The 22,535-nt window shown below is 40.2% G+C and overlaps 1 protein-coding gene across 6 annotated transcripts in view; it reads left to right on the forward strand.

Moving 5' to 3' along the window:
- THRB (thyroid hormone receptor beta) overlaps nt 1-22,535 on the forward strand; it is a 375,028-nt gene that overhangs the window by 289,904 nt on the left and 62,589 nt on the right. For all 6 annotated transcript variants that reach the window (XM_081283514.1, XM_081283518.1, XM_081283513.1 and 3 more), the window contains one exon: nt 11,170-11,430. In XM_081283514.1, coding sequence (XP_081139640.1) covers nt 11,170-11,430 — 261 coding nt within the window. The remainder of the gene's footprint in view (nt 1-11,169; nt 11,431-22,535) is intronic.

Genomic DNA, 22,535 nt, shown 5'->3' on the forward strand with positions numbered 1-22,535 from the left:
TGTAAAATTGATCTGATGACCTGATTCACATTTTGCCTTTTTTTTTTTTTTTGAGAAATTATAAATCTCAAAGTTTGTTTGTTTATTGATACTGGGGATTGAACTCAGGGGCACTCAACCACTGAGTCACATCCCCAGTCCTATTTTGTATTTTATGTAGAGTCAGGGTCTGACTGAATTGTGTAGCACCTCACTTTTGCTGAGGCTGGCTTTGAACTCTGGATCCTCCTGCCTCAGCCTCCTGAGCCACAGGGATTACAGGCATGTATCACCATGCCCAGCTTCAAAGTTTATTCTTTACCCACAAATTATATATCAGTCCTAGTTTCCAAAATAAGAAAAGACTTGCATGTACTTCCTACTTTGGAAAGGGGTATTTCACGCTTGCGAGCATAAAATGCTGTCAGTCTTATGTATTATATTTTTCAAAAAATGTGAGTTAGACTGGCAATAAGAATAGCTAATGCTCTGAACTTTTGCACAGGAGAAATATAATCCTGGCAGTAAACATCTGTTCCCTTTTATGTGCATTTGTGGCTTTTTAATATGAACGTTTCTGCAACAGCTGTAGCTTTTCTAATCTCTAAATGGAATCTCTGTGTCCTTTAGAGTAATTACCTCAAAGTTCGAGTCATCTAACCTGAGAATTCTGATTAAATCCGGTAGGAATTATGGAAAACCAAATGACTGTTACTAGGAGAGGATCCCATTGTGTCTTGTAAGAAGTACTTTTTCCATCCCCAGAGCCTCTGGTTAGTGCTCCAGAAGTCAGCTGGTTCTGAAATGATTAAATCAATGTAAGATGTTGCCTATGAATCTAGCCATTGACATGCAGATGAGTGGGGTTTCCACCGTCTGAGCAAGTTATATTGTTTCATTTTTTTTAACTTTGTTTCAAACTAAACATTAAAATAGATTATCGTGGGTTCCATTTAAATGTTCCAAACACATACTTTTACAAATTTTTTAATGGTTTTTCTTACTATCAAGAGATCATTGTTATAGTTTCTGGTTTCAGGATAATGACTTGAGATTTCTATGTCTCTGATGATTGTTGTGTACTAGGATAGTGATTGCCTAATCAAATATTCAGGAAAACCAGAGAAGTAGGAGCAGCCAGATAAGGAAAAGATTTGTTTGTCTCTTAGCGGCTCCCAAATCTCACTCACTTAATGGACCGAGAATCCCTGCCAATGAAATAGGAGAAACCCTCTGTGATAGCAAACTTAAATTCCCTACTCTCAGGGACAGAGAAGTCTAGTCTCAACAAGTGGGAAAATTAAGTAAGGTGCCCAGGAAAAGAAAGATAAAACCATATAGCAATTGAAGGCAGTCTACCCGAACAAAGGGACTAGTTTTGCAAGACTTTGCATACAGAAGCCATTTCTGAAGGCTCATTTTATGTAACTGGACAAAGGCTGAATGGGGTGTCCGTAGACGTTCACTAATAGTCTCAGGAATGAAGCAGCCAGAGTTATTCTTCAGAGGATTAGAATCCCTGATTAGAATGCCCCTGCCAGCATTCAATCCGTTCCTTCGTTCATTTTATACATGTTCATATACAATATTAATTAAAGCTTAACCTCTTCTAAATTTTTCAATGGGACGTTAAGTAGGACTTCATTATTTTCTTTCAAAATGCTTGTCATCTTTCTTTAGAGACTTCTGCTCTAGATCTTGAAATAGCCACCAACACTTAGTACTCTGAAAGGGAAAAAAGAAATGAAAGAAGAGATACTGGGGGAAGTGGTATGAGTGTTGAAGACACATGATGAGAAATTTTTGGGCACTTAACTATGCAGTAGGAGGACAGGAAAAAACATGGTGTGGGGGGGGTTCTCTCCCCAACCCTTATTTCCCATGGGGCTATGGAGGAGAAGAAGGCAAAGATGCTAAGTTTAACTTGATCCCCCTCAGGCAATGGGCACTTATTAATGCCTCAGGCCCTGCCTCAGATGCAAGGGCACAAAACTCTACAGGCCAAGGTCCCAGCTGGCAGGAGCTCACAAATCTAAACGGGTGAACTAATCCTTCCAGTACGTTGGCACACACTCCAAGTAGAAACACAGGAGTCAGCTAACTCCTCCCAGACACCCTGATGCCCTCACTGGTTGAGATAACAGAAACAAAACCTATGTCTTGGTTTAGTTCTTCAAGTTAGATGAGGCAATGTACTTAGGAGGCTACCTGGGATGAAGTAAGTACTTAATGAATAGTATTTTTTTTTAATTTAGGGTGCCTCATCTAGTAGCCACTTATATAAGAACTCAGTAAATTTGAGCTGTTAACATCAGCATTATTATTCTCGTACCTGGTATACAACAACAAATATTCCTTTATTTCTCATCCTTCTTACTGTCAATTCCCTTTAGAAGCCAACAACCTGGAAGACCTTCTCCCCAGCTGGGACCTAAGTGTCTTCAGTATTCCCACGATGGCCAGAACATTCCCCTCCATTCTGCAGGTTTCGATTATAGAAACCAAAGCAGTGTGTGATCCCAACCTGAAGGCCTGAGTCTTCACCCTGGGAATACTAACATACACCAATAAGATCTTAGAAACAATACATGGCTGCTGCGTGCTGTTACAACAAATAATTAACATTTTTTTTCAAGTTAATTAACATGAACTCCTCCCAGTATAGCAGGAGGGGAGGGGCTGTGTAGGTAGGACTGGAACTGAGCTGCGAGGGTTCAGAATGTTCATCTGAGTTGAGAGACAGGGAGCACCGGGATGGATCCTACGGGTGAGAGCTGTGGATCTCAGCTGGATAATTATCAGTAGTGAAAAAGGACGGGGACACCCAGGGCACTTCCTGCACCTCAGCTCAATGCCAGGCCTTGTAGGCATGTTGGTTCTCGTAATCTTCACCACATCACTTCTCCCGCAGGTCACTAATGAGACTCTGCCAATCCATGCAGCCTTTCCATCACAAATCTTGAAAGTACTATTAGTGAATGCATTTTAAAAATAGGCAACAGTCTGACTTTTCTCTAGTTTGAAGAAGTCTCCCTTCCCTTGCCTTAATATATTAAATGGCTAAGTCCTGTGACATCTGGAAGGGCAGTACTGGAGACCTTAGTGATTGACAGTCCAGGGAAGCCAGGTACTGCAGCTTCAGGCTCCCACTGATGGTTCCCAGACCAGGCAGAGCCACCTTGGTTGGGTCCAAAGGCACTGGGAAACACAAGCCAGCCACCTTTCCCGCAGGGACCAGCCCTCCCCATCCCAGATGTCAGTAGACTAATGGGAAGAAGCCAGTGTCTCAGAGGTCCTAGGAGGAGGATGTGGGGATACCAGAAGCCAGACACACGTGTCTGGGCAGCAAACAATGAGCTAAGCCTGTGGTTTAGGCAGAGTGTTCATGGGAGCTAACCCTGTAGTTCAGACAAAGTAAAGATGGTCAGTTCATCAGCCAGGAAGGACAGAAACATCTTCTCTGCTCACAGAACATGTCTGTGGCTGTGCACAGCACTGATCCCTGGCCAAGCTGCCTTCCATTGCATAACTTGGATGCTAACCAGTTTTGGATGATTCTCTCTGGCAGGGAGCACATTATGGATCAATGAGTAGAAATCCCTGGATAAATCAAAGATTGTACATGCTCTGCTCCGCTTCTGGGCTATTTAGATCTGTCTTTATTCTGTTCAATTCCTTCCCAATATTTTTTGTGGTGTTGTCACATTAGAACATTGTGCATAGAGCTGTGGCAATTAAGATGAAGCAGTAGAGTTCAGTAAGGAGGGAAAAGTGTATGTACCATCAACATAATACAAAGAGGACATGGTAGGTCCTTGCCTTACAAAAGAGACATGGCAAACAACAAGGATAGTCAGGAGAGAGATTCAGAAAGTAATTTGCACAAAAACCACAACGAATATATGGTGAAATCAGAACTTGAACCTTGACCAGCAGAGCTCATGTTCTTATCCATTATCTTATCCTGCTTCTCGAAAGCAAAACAGTCTTCATTTTCACCAGCAGCTCTGGGAGGACATATTGTCCATGGTATAAAATATGCATTGAATCATATGTCCTGATGAGTCATCCTCAGGACAGACCAGTTGCTTTTGAATAAAAAAACAGAATCCCTGCCTAGGAAATAATTTTCTCTTTGCAAAGTTATGGATCATTGGGGCACAATAAATATTTATTGGGATATTGTGCTAGGCAGCACAACATAAATAAGGGAATTATATGTGCATATGTAAATGGCTGTAGCACAAGGTAGTAGGTAACCCGTGGAGGGAAGGAGATACAGGAGCCCTATTATGGAAGTTTGGAGAATGGGCAGATTGCTTCAGAGAAGCTTAAACAATGAGCTAGACCTTGAAGGCTGATTAAGGACCAAACTGTTTTCATTATTATGATTCTTATGTATTAAAATACATTATCATATATTTTAGCTATCAAGTTAAATGATGATGGTCAGGCCAACCTTAAAGGAAATGCCTACCTCACCAAAATGCCTCTCCTCACCCTTTCACAACATGTAGGAAGCCAAACCTTTTATGTATTAACTTATTTAATTATCAAAACAATAGTATAGCCGGGTATGGTGGCATATGTCTGTAATCCCACAGCTCGGGAAGTTGATGCAGGAGGATCTCGAGTTCACAGCCAGCCTCAGCAACTTAACAAGGCCCTAAGAGACAGGAAGAACCTGTCTCTAAATAAAATATTTTTTTTAAAAAAGGGGATTGGGATGTGGCTCACTGGTTAAGCACCCCTAGGTTCAATCCCTGCTACCCCCCCCCAAAAAAAGTGTATTCCCATTTTACAGAAAACTCACATCTCCAGACTTCCAGAAGCAACTTTTTATTTCCTTGCCCCTCCAATAAATCTCTTCAAGGCTATCAAAAAAAAAATATAAGATCTTTGTCAAAAGAACTCTAGACTAGAGCAAAACTTGGCAACTATAATCAACTTTAACTCAACTCTGGGAGGTTGGGTTTTAGAGTCATAAGACTTGGGTTTGAGTCCAAGTGATGAATAGCCATGTCACTTTCTAAACTTAGTTCCCACTCCTGTGAAATGAGGATAAGCTATATCCACAACCCGCATCACAGGTAAGCCTGTCAAGCACCTATCATGTATAAGGTTCTTTTCTCAGTGATGGACACACAGCATTGACCAAGGCAGAGCTGGTCTCTGTTCTGTTGTGCCCGCATTTCTAGTGAAGGCAGATAAGGAAGTCCCGGTTGGTAATGAGTCTTATGCAGAACATAAGGTAAGAGGATCTATAGATCCTTGGGGAGGGCTGGGGATATAGCTCAGTTGGTAGAGTGCTTGTCTGTATGCATAAGGCCCTAGGTTCAATCCCCAGCACCATCAAAAAGAAAAGAAAATAGCTGGGGAGCAGGTCAGGACAGGTCTCTCTGATACCTCACTATGGAGAGCTAGTTACGTGAGAATTTAGAAAGGGACCTTCAGGCTTCTAAGAAAGTGTTTCTGCAAAGACTCTGGTGGCAATGACCTTCCCATGTTAGAAGCCTCTGCAGCTGGAGGGTAAAGAGCAAGGAACAAAGCCACAGGAGAGGAGCTCAGCCTGACACGACTGAACAGGAGAGGCTGGGACAGCCCAGAGCTTGGAGGGCCACAGTAGGCCCTGCCTGAGAACTTTATTCCAAAATTGATGGGAAGTCATCAGAAGATTTTAAGCAGCAGAGAAATGTACTCTGTTATACTTGTAAAAGTTCCCTCTGGCTGCTCTGTGGACAATGGATTGTAGGAGGCTGAGAGGGAACACAGGGAGAGCTGTTAGGAATATAAGTGAGTAATGAGATAATTGAAGGTGGAAGTAAATATCATTTCTTAAGAACTTTCAAAGCACTAATCGGTGGTTATTAATAGGTCCACTGCTACTCATTAAATAAGGTGCGTAATGACAACATGTCTGTTTCAAATGGCACAAAAGATAAGAAAGAACAGATGAGGAACTTATTCAAATTTTAGGTTGCCAATCAAGCCATATATTCCAATGGACATCTCCAATGTTTGTGAAGATGATGAAGAGTGCCTAACTCAGTAGGAGATGCTCAGCCAGATTTTAGTCTTCTGACCGATGCGGCTGTAAAAATAAAAATCAGTTGATATGTACATACTCTGAAAAATCATCCAAGAATAAACCTTACCAGTTGGAGTGAAACATTCAAATGGAAATTAGAGATGTCATACTGAATAGTCTGATGCCAAATCATGATCATTCAACAGGTCCCCTGGGTTTGCAAAGCGTATTATGTGCCTGTCCCCCTAATATGGTCTGGGATCACAGTATCTAATATCAATGGCTTTTTGTGTGTGTGCTGAGGATTGATCCCAGAGGCACTTAACCACTGAGTCACATTCCCAGCCCTTTTTTATTTTTTGAGACAGAGTGTCGCTAAGTTGCTCAGGGCCTTATTAAGTTGCTGAAGCTGGCTTTGAACTTGCATTCCTCCTACCTCAGCCTCCCAAGTCACTGGGATTATAGGTGTGCGCCACCATGGTTGGCTTCAATTGGCCTTTTAATGCAAGCTGAACCTGCTTATAATGAGCACCGTGAAATCCCAGCCTACTGCTTTCATCCTTCTGGTCATTTTATTATAATCCTATTTCCTTTACTTTAGCTCTTTTCCAAAGTATCAGCTTGCTATTATGTCCTGAAATACATGAATATTTTAATATAATTCTCCTTTTTTGAGGGACAGACTTATTTTCTATCATCTTTAGTGAAATTTCCAGAGATATATAATACAGGCAATTATGTTAATGAGATTTATGTTTATTTCTTTTTTTAAAAAAGACCCTTTAGACCAGTGTTGTCATTCAAAGTCATTAAAGTGATGGTTCTCACACTCATTTATGTCTAAGCTCCCTTGAGACACACAAGTTAATGTGTACCTAGTTACTTTAGTAGCAGTTCACATGCCCCTATCCAGTTAATTTATTTAAATTAATTTGCATGACAACTGATGGATTAAATTGGTTAATTATCTTGATGTCTAGAATATGAAGTGTTAAAAGCCAGATGTTAGCTGAGCTCAATTAAAGAGCAGAGTGTTCACACTTCATGTGAATAACAAGATATGATCCTTTCTAGAATCCCCTTTTTAAAAATATGACTTCTAGAGTCTAAGGTTGTGGCTCAATGGAAGAGCACTAGTCTACCACGTGCAAGGCACTGGGTTCCATCCTCAGCACCACATAAAAATAAATAAATGTCCAACCACAACTAAAAAAAATGTAAAAATAACAATTAGTTCTAGTACCATGTGCTCACTATCCCAGATAATGCTCCAAACACTCTTTTTGAGTAAGTATATATGGATTTATTGGGCTTAATAATATCCAGTTAAAATCTGGCTTTTAATGTGTCACTCAGAAGACCCTCAAACAATTAAAGAATTTTTTGAATGATAATGCAAATTTACTCTGAGGCTATGTAAAACATTAGTGCCTGTGGAGACTGCACACCCATCTAAAATCTGCCAATGTATTTTCTTGCCTTAAATTTATCTCACCCCTGTGGATCTCAAACTCCATTGGTGTCACAGTCACCTGCAGAACTGAGCAGAAATACACATGCCCAGGCCCCATCCTCCCAAGTCAAAAGTTCAGCTCTTTGGTGTTGTTTAATAGTGCCTCAGGTGTTCTGATGCACACCAAAGTTTGAGAATCACTGGCTTAGCTTTTGATATGCTAGTCCCTCTGAAAAGAAATATCCTATTGGAGTGAACTTTGAGGGAACCAAAGATTGGGCACTTAGTATAGTAATAGCAAAAAATTCCTGAAAACCATTATCCCCTACGTTTGTGTATGTTTATATGTGTCTATATACATATATGTATGTAAATATCCATATGCACCCATATCTGTGTTGTATGTATACATACATACATACATACAACACAGATATGTTGACATAACTTGTAGTTTATCAACAAAACACCCAGTAGGTGGAACTTAAGGGGCCTGTGCAAAGGGTGTCTCATTCTTTCTTGGGAATGGAATAAGAATTGCATGTGTCCCCCATTCTGGAGATGATAAGAATCAAGAATCCTTTTAAAATAAATCTGTTAAGTTTTCCCATGACCCAACCAGGACTTCTCAGTCTCCATGTTTCCCAGCAATACCCCAACCAATAAACCTGCCAATTAAGCAACTGAATATCATTATTGTGAATGTAATTACAGACAGCAATTATGAGCTTGTAAATTCCTCCCATGAATACAGCTCTTTTCCCAAAACCATCTTAAGCTCTTTTCTTAGGAAAGTGGAAAGCAATCCTATCCCTCGCCTCACCCCAAATGTGGCCTCCCTTGCTTAGAAGACACTCCTCCTGGCTGGCCCGAGGGTCATGCTGAGCAAGATTTAATGGCTGTGCTATAAAGCAGAGCGCCCCCTTGGGTGCAGTGCTTTTCAGCATCTTTCACATAAAGTTTCTCTAGGGAGCAGATCTCTTAATCTCTTGTTGGGGCTGGGGCATTAGTACAAAATTTTAAGAATCATTGCAGAAAAAAATCAAAGGACGGAACTCTGCAGAATAATGTGAGGATTTTAACATTATTGAAATTAAGCTTTACAGGGTGCAATTCACTAAGGATTTAGAGTCTCTGAAAATAAAGTTGGCACTGTAGAAGCATGCATGGGTGAGAAGGCTTCACATGTCTGTAGAAATAAAATTAATCTTCTTCAGGCCCAGAATTAACCCTTGCATTCAGTCACTGTATATTTAGTTTATGAAAACCTTAAACCCTCCTGGATAATAGGTGCTTGAAAGAGTTCTACACAGACGTGTTTGGCTTGAGATGCAATGCAGTCTGCCAAGATCCCAATCTGTTGTTTCATTTTAGTGGATAGTGAGAATAAGTAATTGCACTAGTAGTTGGTTGAAAAGGGAAAGAACTGCATGCAGACCTGTTTGATTCACCATGCGATGAGTGATACCATATAAACTCTGAGAAGAAAGTTCCCATATTTAATTAACTTACCTGATACTATGCCTCACACGGCCCTTTGCTTAAAGTCAATTTTCAGAGCTCTTCTCTGAATAAGGTTAAATATTACACCCAGCAGTTAGCATGATGTATGACATTTTTAAAGAAGACATTGCTTACCAGCCAAATGAACTACTTCAAGCCATAGCATTTCCATTAACTATAACCAAAAAATCAGGCACTGATTATGCCTTTGTTGTTGTTGTTGTTGATGATGTTGTTGTTCATGGATGTCTCCTGGTGTAGAAGCAGAGTGCGCCTGGGCATCAGAACTTTTTCAGAGCAACATGAAAATTCAGAAGTACCAATACAACTTTCAAAAGTGACCAGGAGGAGCTGATACTTTTAGAGAAGCTAACCTGATCAACCTCGGCTGAAGATATCTAGTGGCATTAAGTGAGAGTGCTTATTTCACTTAGCATGACAGTCTCCAGTTCCATCCATTTACCAGCAAATGCCATAATTTCATTTATCTTTGTGGCTGAGTATTATTCCAATGCAACCACAAAAATGGAAAGTTATACTCCATGTAGGTATAATATGTCAAAATACACCTTACTGTCATTTATATCTAAAAAAAAAAAAAGACACCTTAAAAAAAAGAGGGTGCGGGGCTGGAGTTATAGCTCAGCGTTACAGCGCTTGCCTCGCACTTGTAAGGTACTGGGTTCGATCCTCAGCACCACATAAAAAAATAAATAAATAAAATTTTAAAAGAGGGTGCTTATGAAAACCTTAAGCATTTTTTACTCTTTTATTAAATAATTTGAATTCCTTTTAAATGTTTGAAAGATAGGTTAAAATTCCCTAGTCTGAGCACAGGTCAGATGGACTTACCTCTAAAAGCACCAGGGATACAGACATCTAGGATCTTTTGGTAACTTTAGCATAAAAGAAAATTCATGAGTGAATTACAGTCTTTCAATCACCATGTATGACCACTTTAAGAGGAAGACTCTTTATAGTTTTTCTAATTTTGACAAACAGTAGCCTAAGAATTTCTAGAAATCTGGGTGACCAGATAGATTATATTTTTAAAATATGCATTTTATACATACACACACACACACACTCACACCCCTCCACAGATATATATGTGTGTGTGTATACACACAGATATATAACATACATTAACTGTGAATCTATACAGATTTATATGTACTTTTGAATATGTATTTTATATATATATGTAAATATCTGTGTACGTACGTAGATGTATACACATATTTGCTTATTTCTTTTTGCTCTGTATTTTATATCCATATAAAGATATGAAAAGAGAAAAATTGCAACCAGGGAAGATTAATATAAGAAATTCTTCATTATATTATCCTATCTTTTTCCATTTTCTAGAGGGCAGACCCTCAAGTCCCTACAAATTGAATAGGAAAAAAATATATAATACACATAAATAATTAACCACCCAGTACAGCTGCCAAAGAGATTTTGGGCTCATCGTTCTATTATTAGGCAACAGCTAAAATACTAACTGTTTCATTTCACCTGATCTCATTGCCAATTTGGGACTAGATTGAAATCATTTTCAAAACTTTTATATTTGAAAGATCTAGTTCTTTTTTTTTTCCTCCTCCTCCTCCTCCTCCTCCTCCTTCTCCTTCTCCTCCTTCCCCTCCCTTCTTCCCCCAACCATCAGGGTAGAAGGTGGCAAGAACAGAGTTGTCACTCTCAGTGTGGCCACGTGAGTGCCTCTCATTTAAGTAACCAGGTGTCCCTCAGGTCAGCCTGTGATAAAACCCAAGTCAAACAAGGCTGAGTCCCGGATGTTTTATGTCCTGAGGATCTGACCTAAGGTCATGGCCAGTCCTGATTTGATTCTCAAGACCTCAAATGGTCATGTAAGCAGTGACATAAATGGGTGTAAACTTCCTCTTGGGCCATTGCCGTGGAAGGGGGACGGGTGAAAGTACAGCCGTGCCAGGGTGGAACACATGTCCTCCTAGACACTGGGCATAAGCAGGAGTGTTCATTACTCGGACGGGCAACCTAGCCATGGTGGCTAGATGCCCAAGGCTGACGAATTCCTCATCATGTCACTGCCTTCAAGTGGAGGTCCATGTGAATACGGTCATCCCCAAAGAACTGAGAAACCGCTTGCCTTCCAGAACTCCGCATCTCAGCAAAGCCTCCACACCGCCAACAGCTTGTCATCTCGTGTTTTTCAACCCCCTAGAAAATGGCCTTCCAGCCTGGGACAAACCGAAGCACTGTCCAGACCGGGAGGAGGACTGGAAGCTAGTAGGAATGTCCGAAGGCTGCCTACACAGGAAGAGCCATTCAGAGAGGCGCAGCACCCTGAAAAATGAACAGGCGTCACCACATCTCATCCAAGCCACTTGGACCAGCTCCATATTCCACCTGGACCATGAGGATGTGAACGACCAGAGCATCTCAAGTGCCCAGACCTTCCAGACGGAAGAGAAGAAATGCAAAGGTAACTGGACTTATTTGTTTTTTTCTTTTTGAAAACATTTATTGCATATTTCTATACAGGAGAAAGAATCTCCCCTGTAACTGTATACTCGGTGTCCGTTTCCTCCAGGGCACCGTATCCACGTGTTCCATTTCAGGTTGTGTTGGGACACTTGGGGAGAAGACATTTCTATTGCTTTAATTAGCAGAAGTGTGGGTATCTTGCACTTTCATTCTGTTGTTTTTTTGGATCTGAGTAGAAACAGACTGTTGGATGTGGAAAGGTTTGCTTTGAAGTGTGTGTATAGGCGTGTGTACACACACGTGTGTGTGTTTCTTTTCCCAGTTGTGCCAGTGGCTAACGGGATTTTGATGCCTGCCTTTAACCTAAATAGACGATTCGTGCTCGATAGAGAGGTTTTAAGTTGTTGTCCTTTACTCATTAAATCCTATGTCATCATCCTGAAAAGAGAGATTATGGTGTTAGGAGGTTGTCACCTCATAAGAAAAAAAAAATAGTTAAACTGGCCTAAGTTCCTGATTGCATGAGATTTAGCTGTTCTTTACCTCACGTCGCCTCCACCCTGACAGATGTCTTGGTGCTGATCGCTTTATTGTCTTAGGGCTCCCCAAAACCTTTGCTTCTTAAATCAGTTTGTGTCATTAAGTGTCCAAGAAATCAATTTGTGTCTCTAAATGTCCAAGTTCATGAGATTTCCTATTCTTTACAATTTAGTTGGTTTTTAAAAAATAATAAGGTTCTTTTGGTTTATTAATTATTACTACTCATCATAAAGATTGTGTGTTTGAAAATCTTGCCATCGTATACCAATATATAACAATGAAAATTTGTAAAGACTCCTACATAAAAGCTATTAAGGGATTTCTGCCAACTATCCTATCTTACACATAAGTACACAATTTATCATTTCTGTAAAAGAGCTAAGGTTTTAGCTTTTCTGAAAACATATTGAAAGTTCTTTGTAGCTACCAGTTTACCTGGGAAATTGAGTATGCAGATTGCTTCAGTTGAAAATAGAGTTATCCAAAGATAACAGTAAATAGTCACGAGCTCTAGTTCAGTGTAGTCAAAACTATACACGTTCCTTTTGGAAAGGTTTGGGTTTGAATTGTCCTTCGTATTGATTAGGAGGTTTAAAAAATGTAAGGGATACTTAGAAAAAGGAAAAATAAGGTTTTTCAAAGGAGTCAGGACTTAGGACTGTGTGTGTGTGTGTGTGTGTGTGTGTGTGTGTGTGTGTGTGATGTGCACACGTACACACACATGTGTACATTTGTTTCAGATACAATTGAGATGTAGTCAGCATTGGTGACCAAATTATATCTTTGAATTTTATAGGCTTCATTAAAACTAGGTCAGACCTTGGTTTACAGTGAAATATCCACAGTACTGTAGTGTCCTTGTGATTTAAGGACTTCATGAACTAAATCTGATTCATTCACAACTGGTATCCACATTCATTTGTTCATAGAGTTCATCTATGTCACTATCATTTATGAGAAACCTTGGCTGTAGGTATTTAGAGTTCCCAACATCACATATTTCAGGTCTGTTAGTGTACCTTGAAAGCAAGATGAACTGGGCATGCCTATAATCCCAGCTACTCAGGAGGTTGAGGTAGGAGGTTTTCAAGTTTGAGGCACCCTGGGTAATTTAGCAGGATCTGTCTCAAAAAAAAAAATTTTTTTAAGAGGTATGAGGATACAGCTCTGTGGCAAAACACTTGCCTGGAAGGTATAAGGCTCTGGGGTCAGGCAAAAAAAAAAAAAAAAGCAAAAGGCCAAAGGAAATAGTCTCTGGATACAAGACCCAAAGTAAAGGACAGTAGTTAAGATCACAAATTTTTCAAATTATGGGTGCTAGCATCCTAGCCTTCTACTTTCTGTCCTTGAGTAAACTTACTTACATGATTGTTGATACAATGAAATAAGATAAAGTATTGAAGCATTTGGCATAGTACCTGACATACAGTACTCTCCAAATAACGGACTTCATTCCTATGAGCATTATTACTAGCTGTGCATTGTTAAATGACATATCTTCCTTGAACTGTGCTGTGTGCCTAGTAAGGAATGGAGTAAGGGAAGAATGACAGATGCGTATGGGGTGGGGCATAGTGTTTCTTTCCGTCTTTTCACTAAAAGTGGGAGAATTACTCAGTAAGAAAATATAATTAAATGATTGAAGAGCATCTTCATGATTCTAGTAGTAATAAATAAACTACTAAGGCAGGATTTCCTGTGGTTTCTGGAGGCACAAGGCAATGCCCTGGTTCACCAAGAAACCTACATCATTATGGCCCAAGAATCTTACAAACTAAACTTTGCTCATTTATTATTTTGGATCCTATACCATAGACTTATCTTTTTGTGTTGTATTTAGTGATGCACTAGAGAAGCCAGGAAAGCAAAGTGATTCGTCTGTCTTTTATCTTTGGACTAGGCCTTCCTCCATCTGCTCTGATTATCTGCTGCATCTACATAGTCAGTGCAAAGAAAGTGCTACTTGATGCCCATTTATGCTGGGCATTTATTTCCTGACTGGCTGTCCTACCTCAGAGCACCCTTGATATCTCATTCCTGGGCTGCTGCTATTCCATGCATTCATTCTTCAGTGTTCATTGAGGGCCTACTATGTGCAGGATATTGCCCTTGATATCCAAGCATGAAAAAAAATGGTAGTAGGGCCAAAAGGACACCCAACTAACCCCATTCCAAGGACCCTGAATGTAATTGATAATAACCAAATGGATATGACCAACACAAAAAGATAAGTCTATGGTATAGGATCCAAAATAATAAATTGACTGCTTGAGGTTGCATAAACCCATCTCCCAAACCAGTAACCCAGCCAGGCTGAGAGTGACTTGTGGACTGCCACTCTTCTTGCAAATTGTTGATTTCTACTCTTCACTGATGTAAGTACAGAGCCAAGAGGGAGCTTTAGGAACTCTTATAGCATTTTTAGTATTGCCATCCACATCCAAACGCATCATCAGTGGATTCATCTTGGTGAGCAGGGTACAGAGCAGTTGGGTGTTGGTCAGTCATGTATGGCCAGAGCTATGCAAAAGTCTTATGCAGCAGAACCACGTATTAGTCCATAATAGACCAGGTTTTTTTTTTTAATGGTCTTTTATTTCAAATCGTTTACAAACCATTGATTTATGATTATAGCACTTTTTTCCTTTGGGCTTATTTTTGGTATGTATCTAATATTTATTTTTTCACTTTGCTCTGAATACTGCTTTTATTTCAATTTGCTACCTGTGCTCTTTATCTGCCGCAGTCTCACTAATTAACACATTTGACTAGAATGAGAGCCCACCATCCAAATCCACTCTAGTATCGGAGGCTATTCCAACCAGAAGCCAACCACCCTTCCCTTCCCCACTCCACCTCTACCCACCCACACTCTCCCTCTGTTTCCATGCCACATCTCCTTGCAGTTTGTCACAATTTGAGCTGATCTCCCTGCACAAGGAAGGACTACATCCTACCCGTTGAGCGCCTCCTCCATTCCCAGAATCTGAGATGACGTATTCAGTGTTCAAAGTGTGATCCACCCATCAGTGGCACTAGCACCTGCAACTTGTTAGGAATGAGAATCTGTATCACAAGCTCCAGAGAGGAGCTTGGCCCTCCTGTGACTCTTAAGACCCCTGTATCAGGAAGAGCTTGAGAATTCTCTGGACAGGAAAGAGTTTGCCACCTCGTGGGCACTTTGGGAATGTGCATTTTCTTCCCTTCCTTGATGCGCCCAGAGTCTCTTGAGGGGCTCCATTCTCCCTTAGACCTGGCTCACCTTAATTGCAGCTAAAAGATCTGCTTCATCATCCCTCCTGGTAACACATCTCTCTGGGACTTGAGCCTTTCTGAGAATCCCACATTTCGAGTGGGGCCCTATCCTCCCCTGAATTTTTACAAGGCTTCTCCCTTGTACCCTTTCAAGCCCCCCTGAACTTCTCTCCTAGAACCGCAGGGTCCTACCAGTCCCACAAGGGTGGGCCCTAAAGAGATGGGCAGACTCCCAGAGCTGGACCTAACCAGTGCCGGCAAATCCAGACGGTCAGACCCCCGTGTGTTGAGGTTTGCCCTTGATGTTAATGAGGGACCTTCCTAAAACACTGAAACCCAGTGGGAGAAAGAAAAGAGGGACTGGCCCACCTCCCTGGTAGTATCAGAAGGATACCAGCAATCTAGGGAGCTCACTGAAATTTCTCTGTAGATCCTCTCTGTGTTTAAGATAGATTTTTAAAAATGAGTCTCAGATAGCCAGGAAGCCTAAGAAAATAACCAAGATAATTTTAATAATAAGCTATGTTCTCTTGTTATGAAAGCCCTACATGTTCTTTGCAGAAAAAAAATCTATATTTGTAAATTATAAATAATTTTTTTAATATTTATTTTTTAGTTGTAATTGAACACATATCTGTATTTTACTTATTTATATTTATGTGGTGCTGAGGATTGAACCCAGGGCCTCGCACGTGTGAGGCAAGCGCTCTACCGCTAAGCCACAACCCCAGCCCCATAAATAATTTTTTAAAATAAGTTGTAATTCCATCCCCCAAGGACAAGCACTATTATAATTTTTATTTTATTTTGGTCCTTGCTCTGCATATCTGTTTTTCCCAAACTCAAGATCCTATTAGGCATTCCATTTTTAACCTTTTTAAGGTTAAATTTTAAGCTTTGAAAGCTTAACAATACCTCATGAACATTTTCCCATATGATTAAATATCCTTGTAAATCCTGACTTTTATTGGCTATAGATTATTCTTGCTTGTAGATGTACCATAATTTATTAAACCAGGTCCCAAGTCAGACAAGTTAAAGTAATTTTTTAAAACAATATCTATGTCAGCAAAGGGGCAGACTATAAACTCATGCTCTTCATAAAGAGAAAAAAAATGAATCAAATCGATGATGGCAATTTTAAATGATGTACAATTCTCACTTACCAAAATAACAAAGTGCTCTAAAAATTGGAGACACAAATGCAAGTCTTTGTGTGCCTTACAATCCTTCAAGTTAGACATCCATGTTTTCAGCAGTTGATTGCTATCTTTGTCCTTAAGTAAAAACACAAGGACATCTTCAGGCGAATGAGTATTTCAGAAGGTAGAGGATTAAAAAGCCTGAGCCCTTCCACCAGCACTACCATCTGCTTCATCCATCTCGGCTATCCACCCTGCCCCTATTCACCATATATCAGGGTCTGAGTCCCTGCTGAGAAGCGCAGTGATTGATGTACCTCAAGGGCATCCGTGAGCCTTTAGTGATCAACAGGAGAATAAGAGCTCTCTACCAGCTTCTGGCATATGGCAGAGAGACTTGATAAGTAGACCAGGGCAGACAGAAATAGAAGGGCAAAAAAGGAAAGAAGAGCTGTCAGCTAGCATAGAGAGGAAGGAAAAAACTGGAAAGAGAACAATGTTAAAGGAAATCAAACGCCAAAAATACAAGGCTTTGTATCATCCAACTTCAGTTTTCATTAGATGCAGCATGGAGTCCATGGGTGGGCCACCATGGCTCTCCAACGTCAACTTAGCTGTGTCTACCATACATACCTTAAAATGCAGATCTAATTTTGCCATCTCTCTTGAAATGTCCTGTCCCATAGAAACACTCACACAAGGGCACAAAGATGTGTTCAGAGGTGTTATTTATACCTTGGTTTTTGTTGCCCATAAATTGTGAGTGATCTAAATGTCTAACCATGGGAGAACATTCTATTAAATTATGGTCTTTCTAAAGCATCCACTAGAAAAAAAATTAACTTATTTTGAAAAAGAAGTAGTTTTAGGAATACTTTAATATAAGCAAGCATGCATTTAGAATAATGTGTTCTCATCTATAGCTTTAAAAGTCTATATCATTGTCTGTACACGGGGAGGGGACATGGGGGTAGGAAAGATGGTGGACTGAGATGGACATCATTAACCTAGGTGCATGTATGACAGCACATACAGTACAACTCTACATCATATACTACCAGAGGAAGGAAACCCGTGCTCCATTTGTGTACAGTGAACCAAAATGCATGACTGTCATGTATTAACTAACTAGAACAATTTTTTTTAAGTATAGGGTAGATGCCAATATTAATTAAATAGACAACTATATTCAAAAAACTTCTTACAAGAGTGTATTATTGAATAACATGTGATTTTCTCTAATAGTAAGATTGTATGCTTCACAGTCAGATAGTTTAGTTGATTTCTTGCTCTTTTATTCACCAGCTCAGGACAACTTTTTAACCCCTCTGGCCCTCATCCCACTTGTTTTAAATGAGCTAATTATATCCAGCTTTCAGATTTGTTGTACAGAAAAAGGATAATATGTGTAAAGCACTCAACATAGTGACAGGCATTTAGTCTCTACTAAGCAGAGAATAAATAAATGATAACTGTTCTTACAATATAAGCAAGCCCTTAGCCTTGTGTCCCCCTCCTCCAGTTTCTACCAACCTTTCTGACCTTGAATGAGAGTATAGGACTATGTAATGATCCACAAAGAGAAGCAAAACAAAACATCACATCACCACTGGAGGGGAAGCATAAACACTTGAAAGAGGCCATAGCAACAACCCAAGTGTATTTTTAAAAACAAAACAAAACAAAACAAAAAAAAAACTCTTTTAAAACTTTAAATAACAAATCACCAAAAATAGGAAGTAGCTGAACTAGAATTCAAATTCAGACAGTCTGGCTCCAATGTCAGATGGCTCTGTGATGAGACCCTCCTAAGAGCCTCAGGGATCTGGAATCACAGGGACACAGATCTACTACCAGTCAAAGGGACCCGGGGCAGCCCCACCACCAAGATGAGAGCAGCAGGGTTCCACCCACAGCAACTCGCTTACACAGCCCGGGATCATATTCCAGTACTGCCCCTTGCCAGCCACTGAACCTTGGGCGAGTCACTTGGCCTGTTCAAGCATCAGTTTTCTCATCTGTAAAAGGGGAATCTTCTTTTCTAGCATTGTGGAAAGAAGGAAGCTCTTAGAAGATTTCATAGAGCCCAGTGAGTGCTCAGTAGATGGAAGTTATTACTGTAACAATGAAGCATGAATAGATATGATGAGCAGATGAGATATTAGGAGTGCCAAATACTCCTACGAGAATAACCACTAAGTGGAGACTGACAGGAGTCAAGTTTCTTCAGAAAGGAATATCATGGATGAAAGGGGAACCGATACCAGAGCCCAATCCCTTGACGCTGCCAAGAGGTGGTTTTCAGAACAAAATCCAGTACAAGTGGATATTTGCCCTACTGACTTTGTATTGAAGTTATTTTGGGGAGGGGTCAGCCTCACACAAAAAAAAATTGTAGGTGACCACTAGAATTCAAAGCCTTTCCCTCCCCAAGAATCTCTCTTCCAAGTTGCTCTGAAAGCCTGTAAGTGTACCACTGCCCTTTCTCCGTGGTCTTTGAAGATGCAAACTTCCTCGCTGGATGTCTTATGAAGTCACTAGTATTTCCAATGGATGGATTGGATAAGATTCCTTCTTTCCTTGATGGAGATCCAATAAAAGCAGTGGAATACATGGGAATGGAAGGAGGCCATCATCAGGGCTAGGATAGGATAGTAGGAGATGGGAGAAAGAGAAAATAAGGAGCAGGACTTCCAAGTAGCACTGTACAGATTGCAGGTTGTAGACTGTACAACAGGTGTGACTGGGTGCTCCGAAGACAAATGTCAAATGCCCTTGCTTGACAGGGGATGACCCTGAGCACAGATTGAATCTACAAAGCAGTTCCAATCATATTTAAATGAATATGTGAATGACATATTGATCATAAACCATCCAGATAGCCCAAGTCTCCTCGGGTTACAGGGCTGGCTCACTCTGTCCTATCTTAGGAATGTTGTCCAGCACTTAAGAGGACACACAGGGAGCATTTAGTACAGATGAGCATGGTTTGGTTCTTACCTTTATTGTTGCCTCCAGTAAAACTCTAGCCCCATGACATTTGTCAGTATTGGCTTACCCAAGAAACCTGACTTTATTAAAATACTGCCTCTTAAAATGTAGACCATGCCACAAGTGCGACTGTTTAATTCAATTATCTACGTTATAAAATCACTTGGCATTTGAGTTAGATTATTGTGTGTGGGTTGATGGTTTATTAGTCTAGATGGCAATATGCTCTGAGTGGCAGACTGTAACCCCACTACCCATCGTTGTCCCAGAATGCTCAGCTAGAAAGGCCATACTATTTTAAGTCAAGCCTCCAAATTAATGAAAAGATACACATTGGGCTGTTTGATTAGCTCAGGAAAGAACTTCTTATTATAAGCCTAAGATAGAAAACTAAAGGTCAAAACTCTGTAAGTAAAAGAAGCAACTGCCCTTTAAGAGGGGAAAAAAATACATGTTAATTTTTGCAGCACTTTCAATTGAATGGGTTTCCAAGGAAACGGGCATCTGCAGTGGGTTCGTCCCACTTAATATTTATGACCAGACGTAGGGAATAATGCTCCCTTATCCTTTCCTGATCACACATGATATGCCCACTCTGAACTTTGTTTTGGAGTGATCATTCTAGGCTTTAGTTTTCTTTCTTTCCATCCTCCCAAAAGGGAGTGAATGTCCCCCTCTCTGATGCTTTTTTAAAGCATTGCAATATCAAGAATATAAGTCTGATGATCAGCACTAAAATGGAAGAATAATACACAAATCAATCTGAACCATTTTTCTCAAATGAGAACATTGTTTTACTGCAAATCGACTTACTTTTTGAATTGGTTTCCAAGAGTTGAGCTGAAAAAAAAAAAATAAAACGGTTGGCAAAGAACCACCAGTCTTCAAGTCTGAGTGAGGTGTGTGTTTTCTTGGAAGATCTCTAAAGCAGACCTATAAATTCCTTTTAATATTTCTTTTGTGAAGTAACGTCAGGCTTACCCACAGTTTGCAGCAGTGTAGAGAATTCCCATATGCCCTTCACCTACGTCCACCAGTTATGCACACTTGGCTCCATTTGCTTCATCAGTCTGTGTGTGCAAATGGATGGTTTTGTATCTATAACCACTGTTAGCTTTTCTCTGAGTCCTTTGAGAGTAAATGGAAGACATCAGGCCCCTTAACTCAAAAATAATCCAGTGTCTCCTACAATAATGGAAATTCTCTCGAAGGACCATGGTACAATGATCAGAATCAGGAAATTTAACATTGCCACATACTATTTTCTCATCTACAGACTTTATTTAAATTTCACAAACTGCCCTCCCACTATCTCTTAAGAAGGGAGTTGAAGCCAGGACCAGGGCTAGAGGGGGACTTTTCTCTGGAATATTTGCATGGGATTCTTCCTATGGACAGAATTTTTAAATACATTTAAAGATTAAATATACTTATGGCATATAATGTTATTTTGCTCTATGTGTATATTGTGGCATGATTGGATCAAGGTGATCAACGTATCTATTACCTCATAGCTTTGTAATTTTTGCATTTGAGATCTCAACAATTTTCAAGTATATCATACGTTGTCATTGACTATATTCTCTATGCTGTGCAATCAATCTCTAGGACTCACTCCTCCTGTCTAACTGAAACTTAGTGCCCTTGGCCAACGTCTGTCCACCCTACTGTGCTGCTCTGCCTCCAGCCCACCATTCCACTCTTCAAGATTTTTTTAGTTTCCACAACTAAGTGAATCATGCAGTTTGACTTTCCATGCCTGGCTTATTTCAGTTAGCATAATGTCCAAGTTTATGTTAGTCGGCTTCAGTCTGGCACAGATTGCCGTCTTTGTCTTTTATGTCATTGACATATTTGAAGAAACACAGGTGGATAATTTTGTAGCATGTCCCTCAGTGGAGGTTTGACTGATATTTCTTCCTGATTTGAATCAAATTATATGTTGTCAGCTGAAATGCTAAAAAGTCATTGCATGGTATCATGTTTGTTTTATGAAAATTTGAATTTAATCATGTGATTCAGAAATAATTTCCAATCTCCCAAGCCACCTGCAAGAAAGTCTTTGTAAGGAAGTCTATCTCTGTCCTCCATGCCCCCCCCCTTTTTTAGTACTAGGATTGAACCGAGGGGCACTCAACCACTGAGCCACATCCCCAGCCCTTTTATATATTTATTTAGAGACAGAGTCTTGCTTAGGGAAAGAAAAAAGTTGCTTAGGGCCTCACTAAGTTGCTGAGGCTGGCTTTGAACTAGCAGTCCTCCTGCCTCAGCCTCCACAGCCTGGGATTACAGGTATATGTCACTGTGACCAGCAGTCCTATCTCTTTACAGGTGAGCTAATCTATTGTTCTACTGAGTTAGAAGGAAGTGTGTTTCCTAAGTACACTTAGACCCTTTTCAGTGGGGACTGTCTCAAAAATACAAGTCACTTGTTTCTCTGTCACTCTGACATATTTAATGTCCAAGTTCACAGGGATCTCTTCAAGACAAGAAATGGACTCTCTGTCTTCATCCTGGGATCTTCCCTGAGGGTCACAAGGAGACACTGCCACTTCATTCTCATCTCACATTTTCATTGGACATTTTTTTCTTCTGCAGTCCAGTCAGATTAAATGCAGCATAACTAAAATGGGAGTCTATTTTAGGTTAATCTTGATATTTAGTGTGTGCTTTTCTAGAATATTCTGACATTTGGAAAAAAAAAATGAAGAATCTCAGCTCATCATTTCTAGATTTGGCTCTTGGGGCTACCAACAAATAGATCCTAGTTTTGAAAACTCTTTTGATATATCCTCTTCCATTCCCAGTGCACCCTGGTGGATTTCTGTGATCCTTCGTCCCCGGTAGGATGAATTTTTTTTCTTCGTGGGGTCACCAAGTTTTTTTGACGCTCCTTACTGTGCTCTACTTTATTTCACTGTGGCTTCTGAACATGCCTGTTGGATCCACCAGAGACTGGGAATTCATCTTGATTCATACCAAAAATGTTTTCACTTGAGTGTACTCTGTGTGCCAATACTGCATCCCACGGCAAGAGTGAAAAGTTAAACGAGACACACCCCTTGTTCCATCGGTTTTTCAGACTCATTGGCAGAGCTTTAAGTCTAGACTTAAAATAAGCAATAAACCTGTTCACATCCAAGCACCAATGAAAAGTATGTTGGCTGACAGGCAT

This window comes from Spermophilus citellus, assembly GCF_964194105.1.
Source record: "Spermophilus citellus genome assembly, chromosome: 3".
Classification (NCBI taxonomy): domain Eukaryota; kingdom Metazoa; phylum Chordata; class Mammalia; order Rodentia; family Sciuridae; genus Spermophilus; species Spermophilus citellus.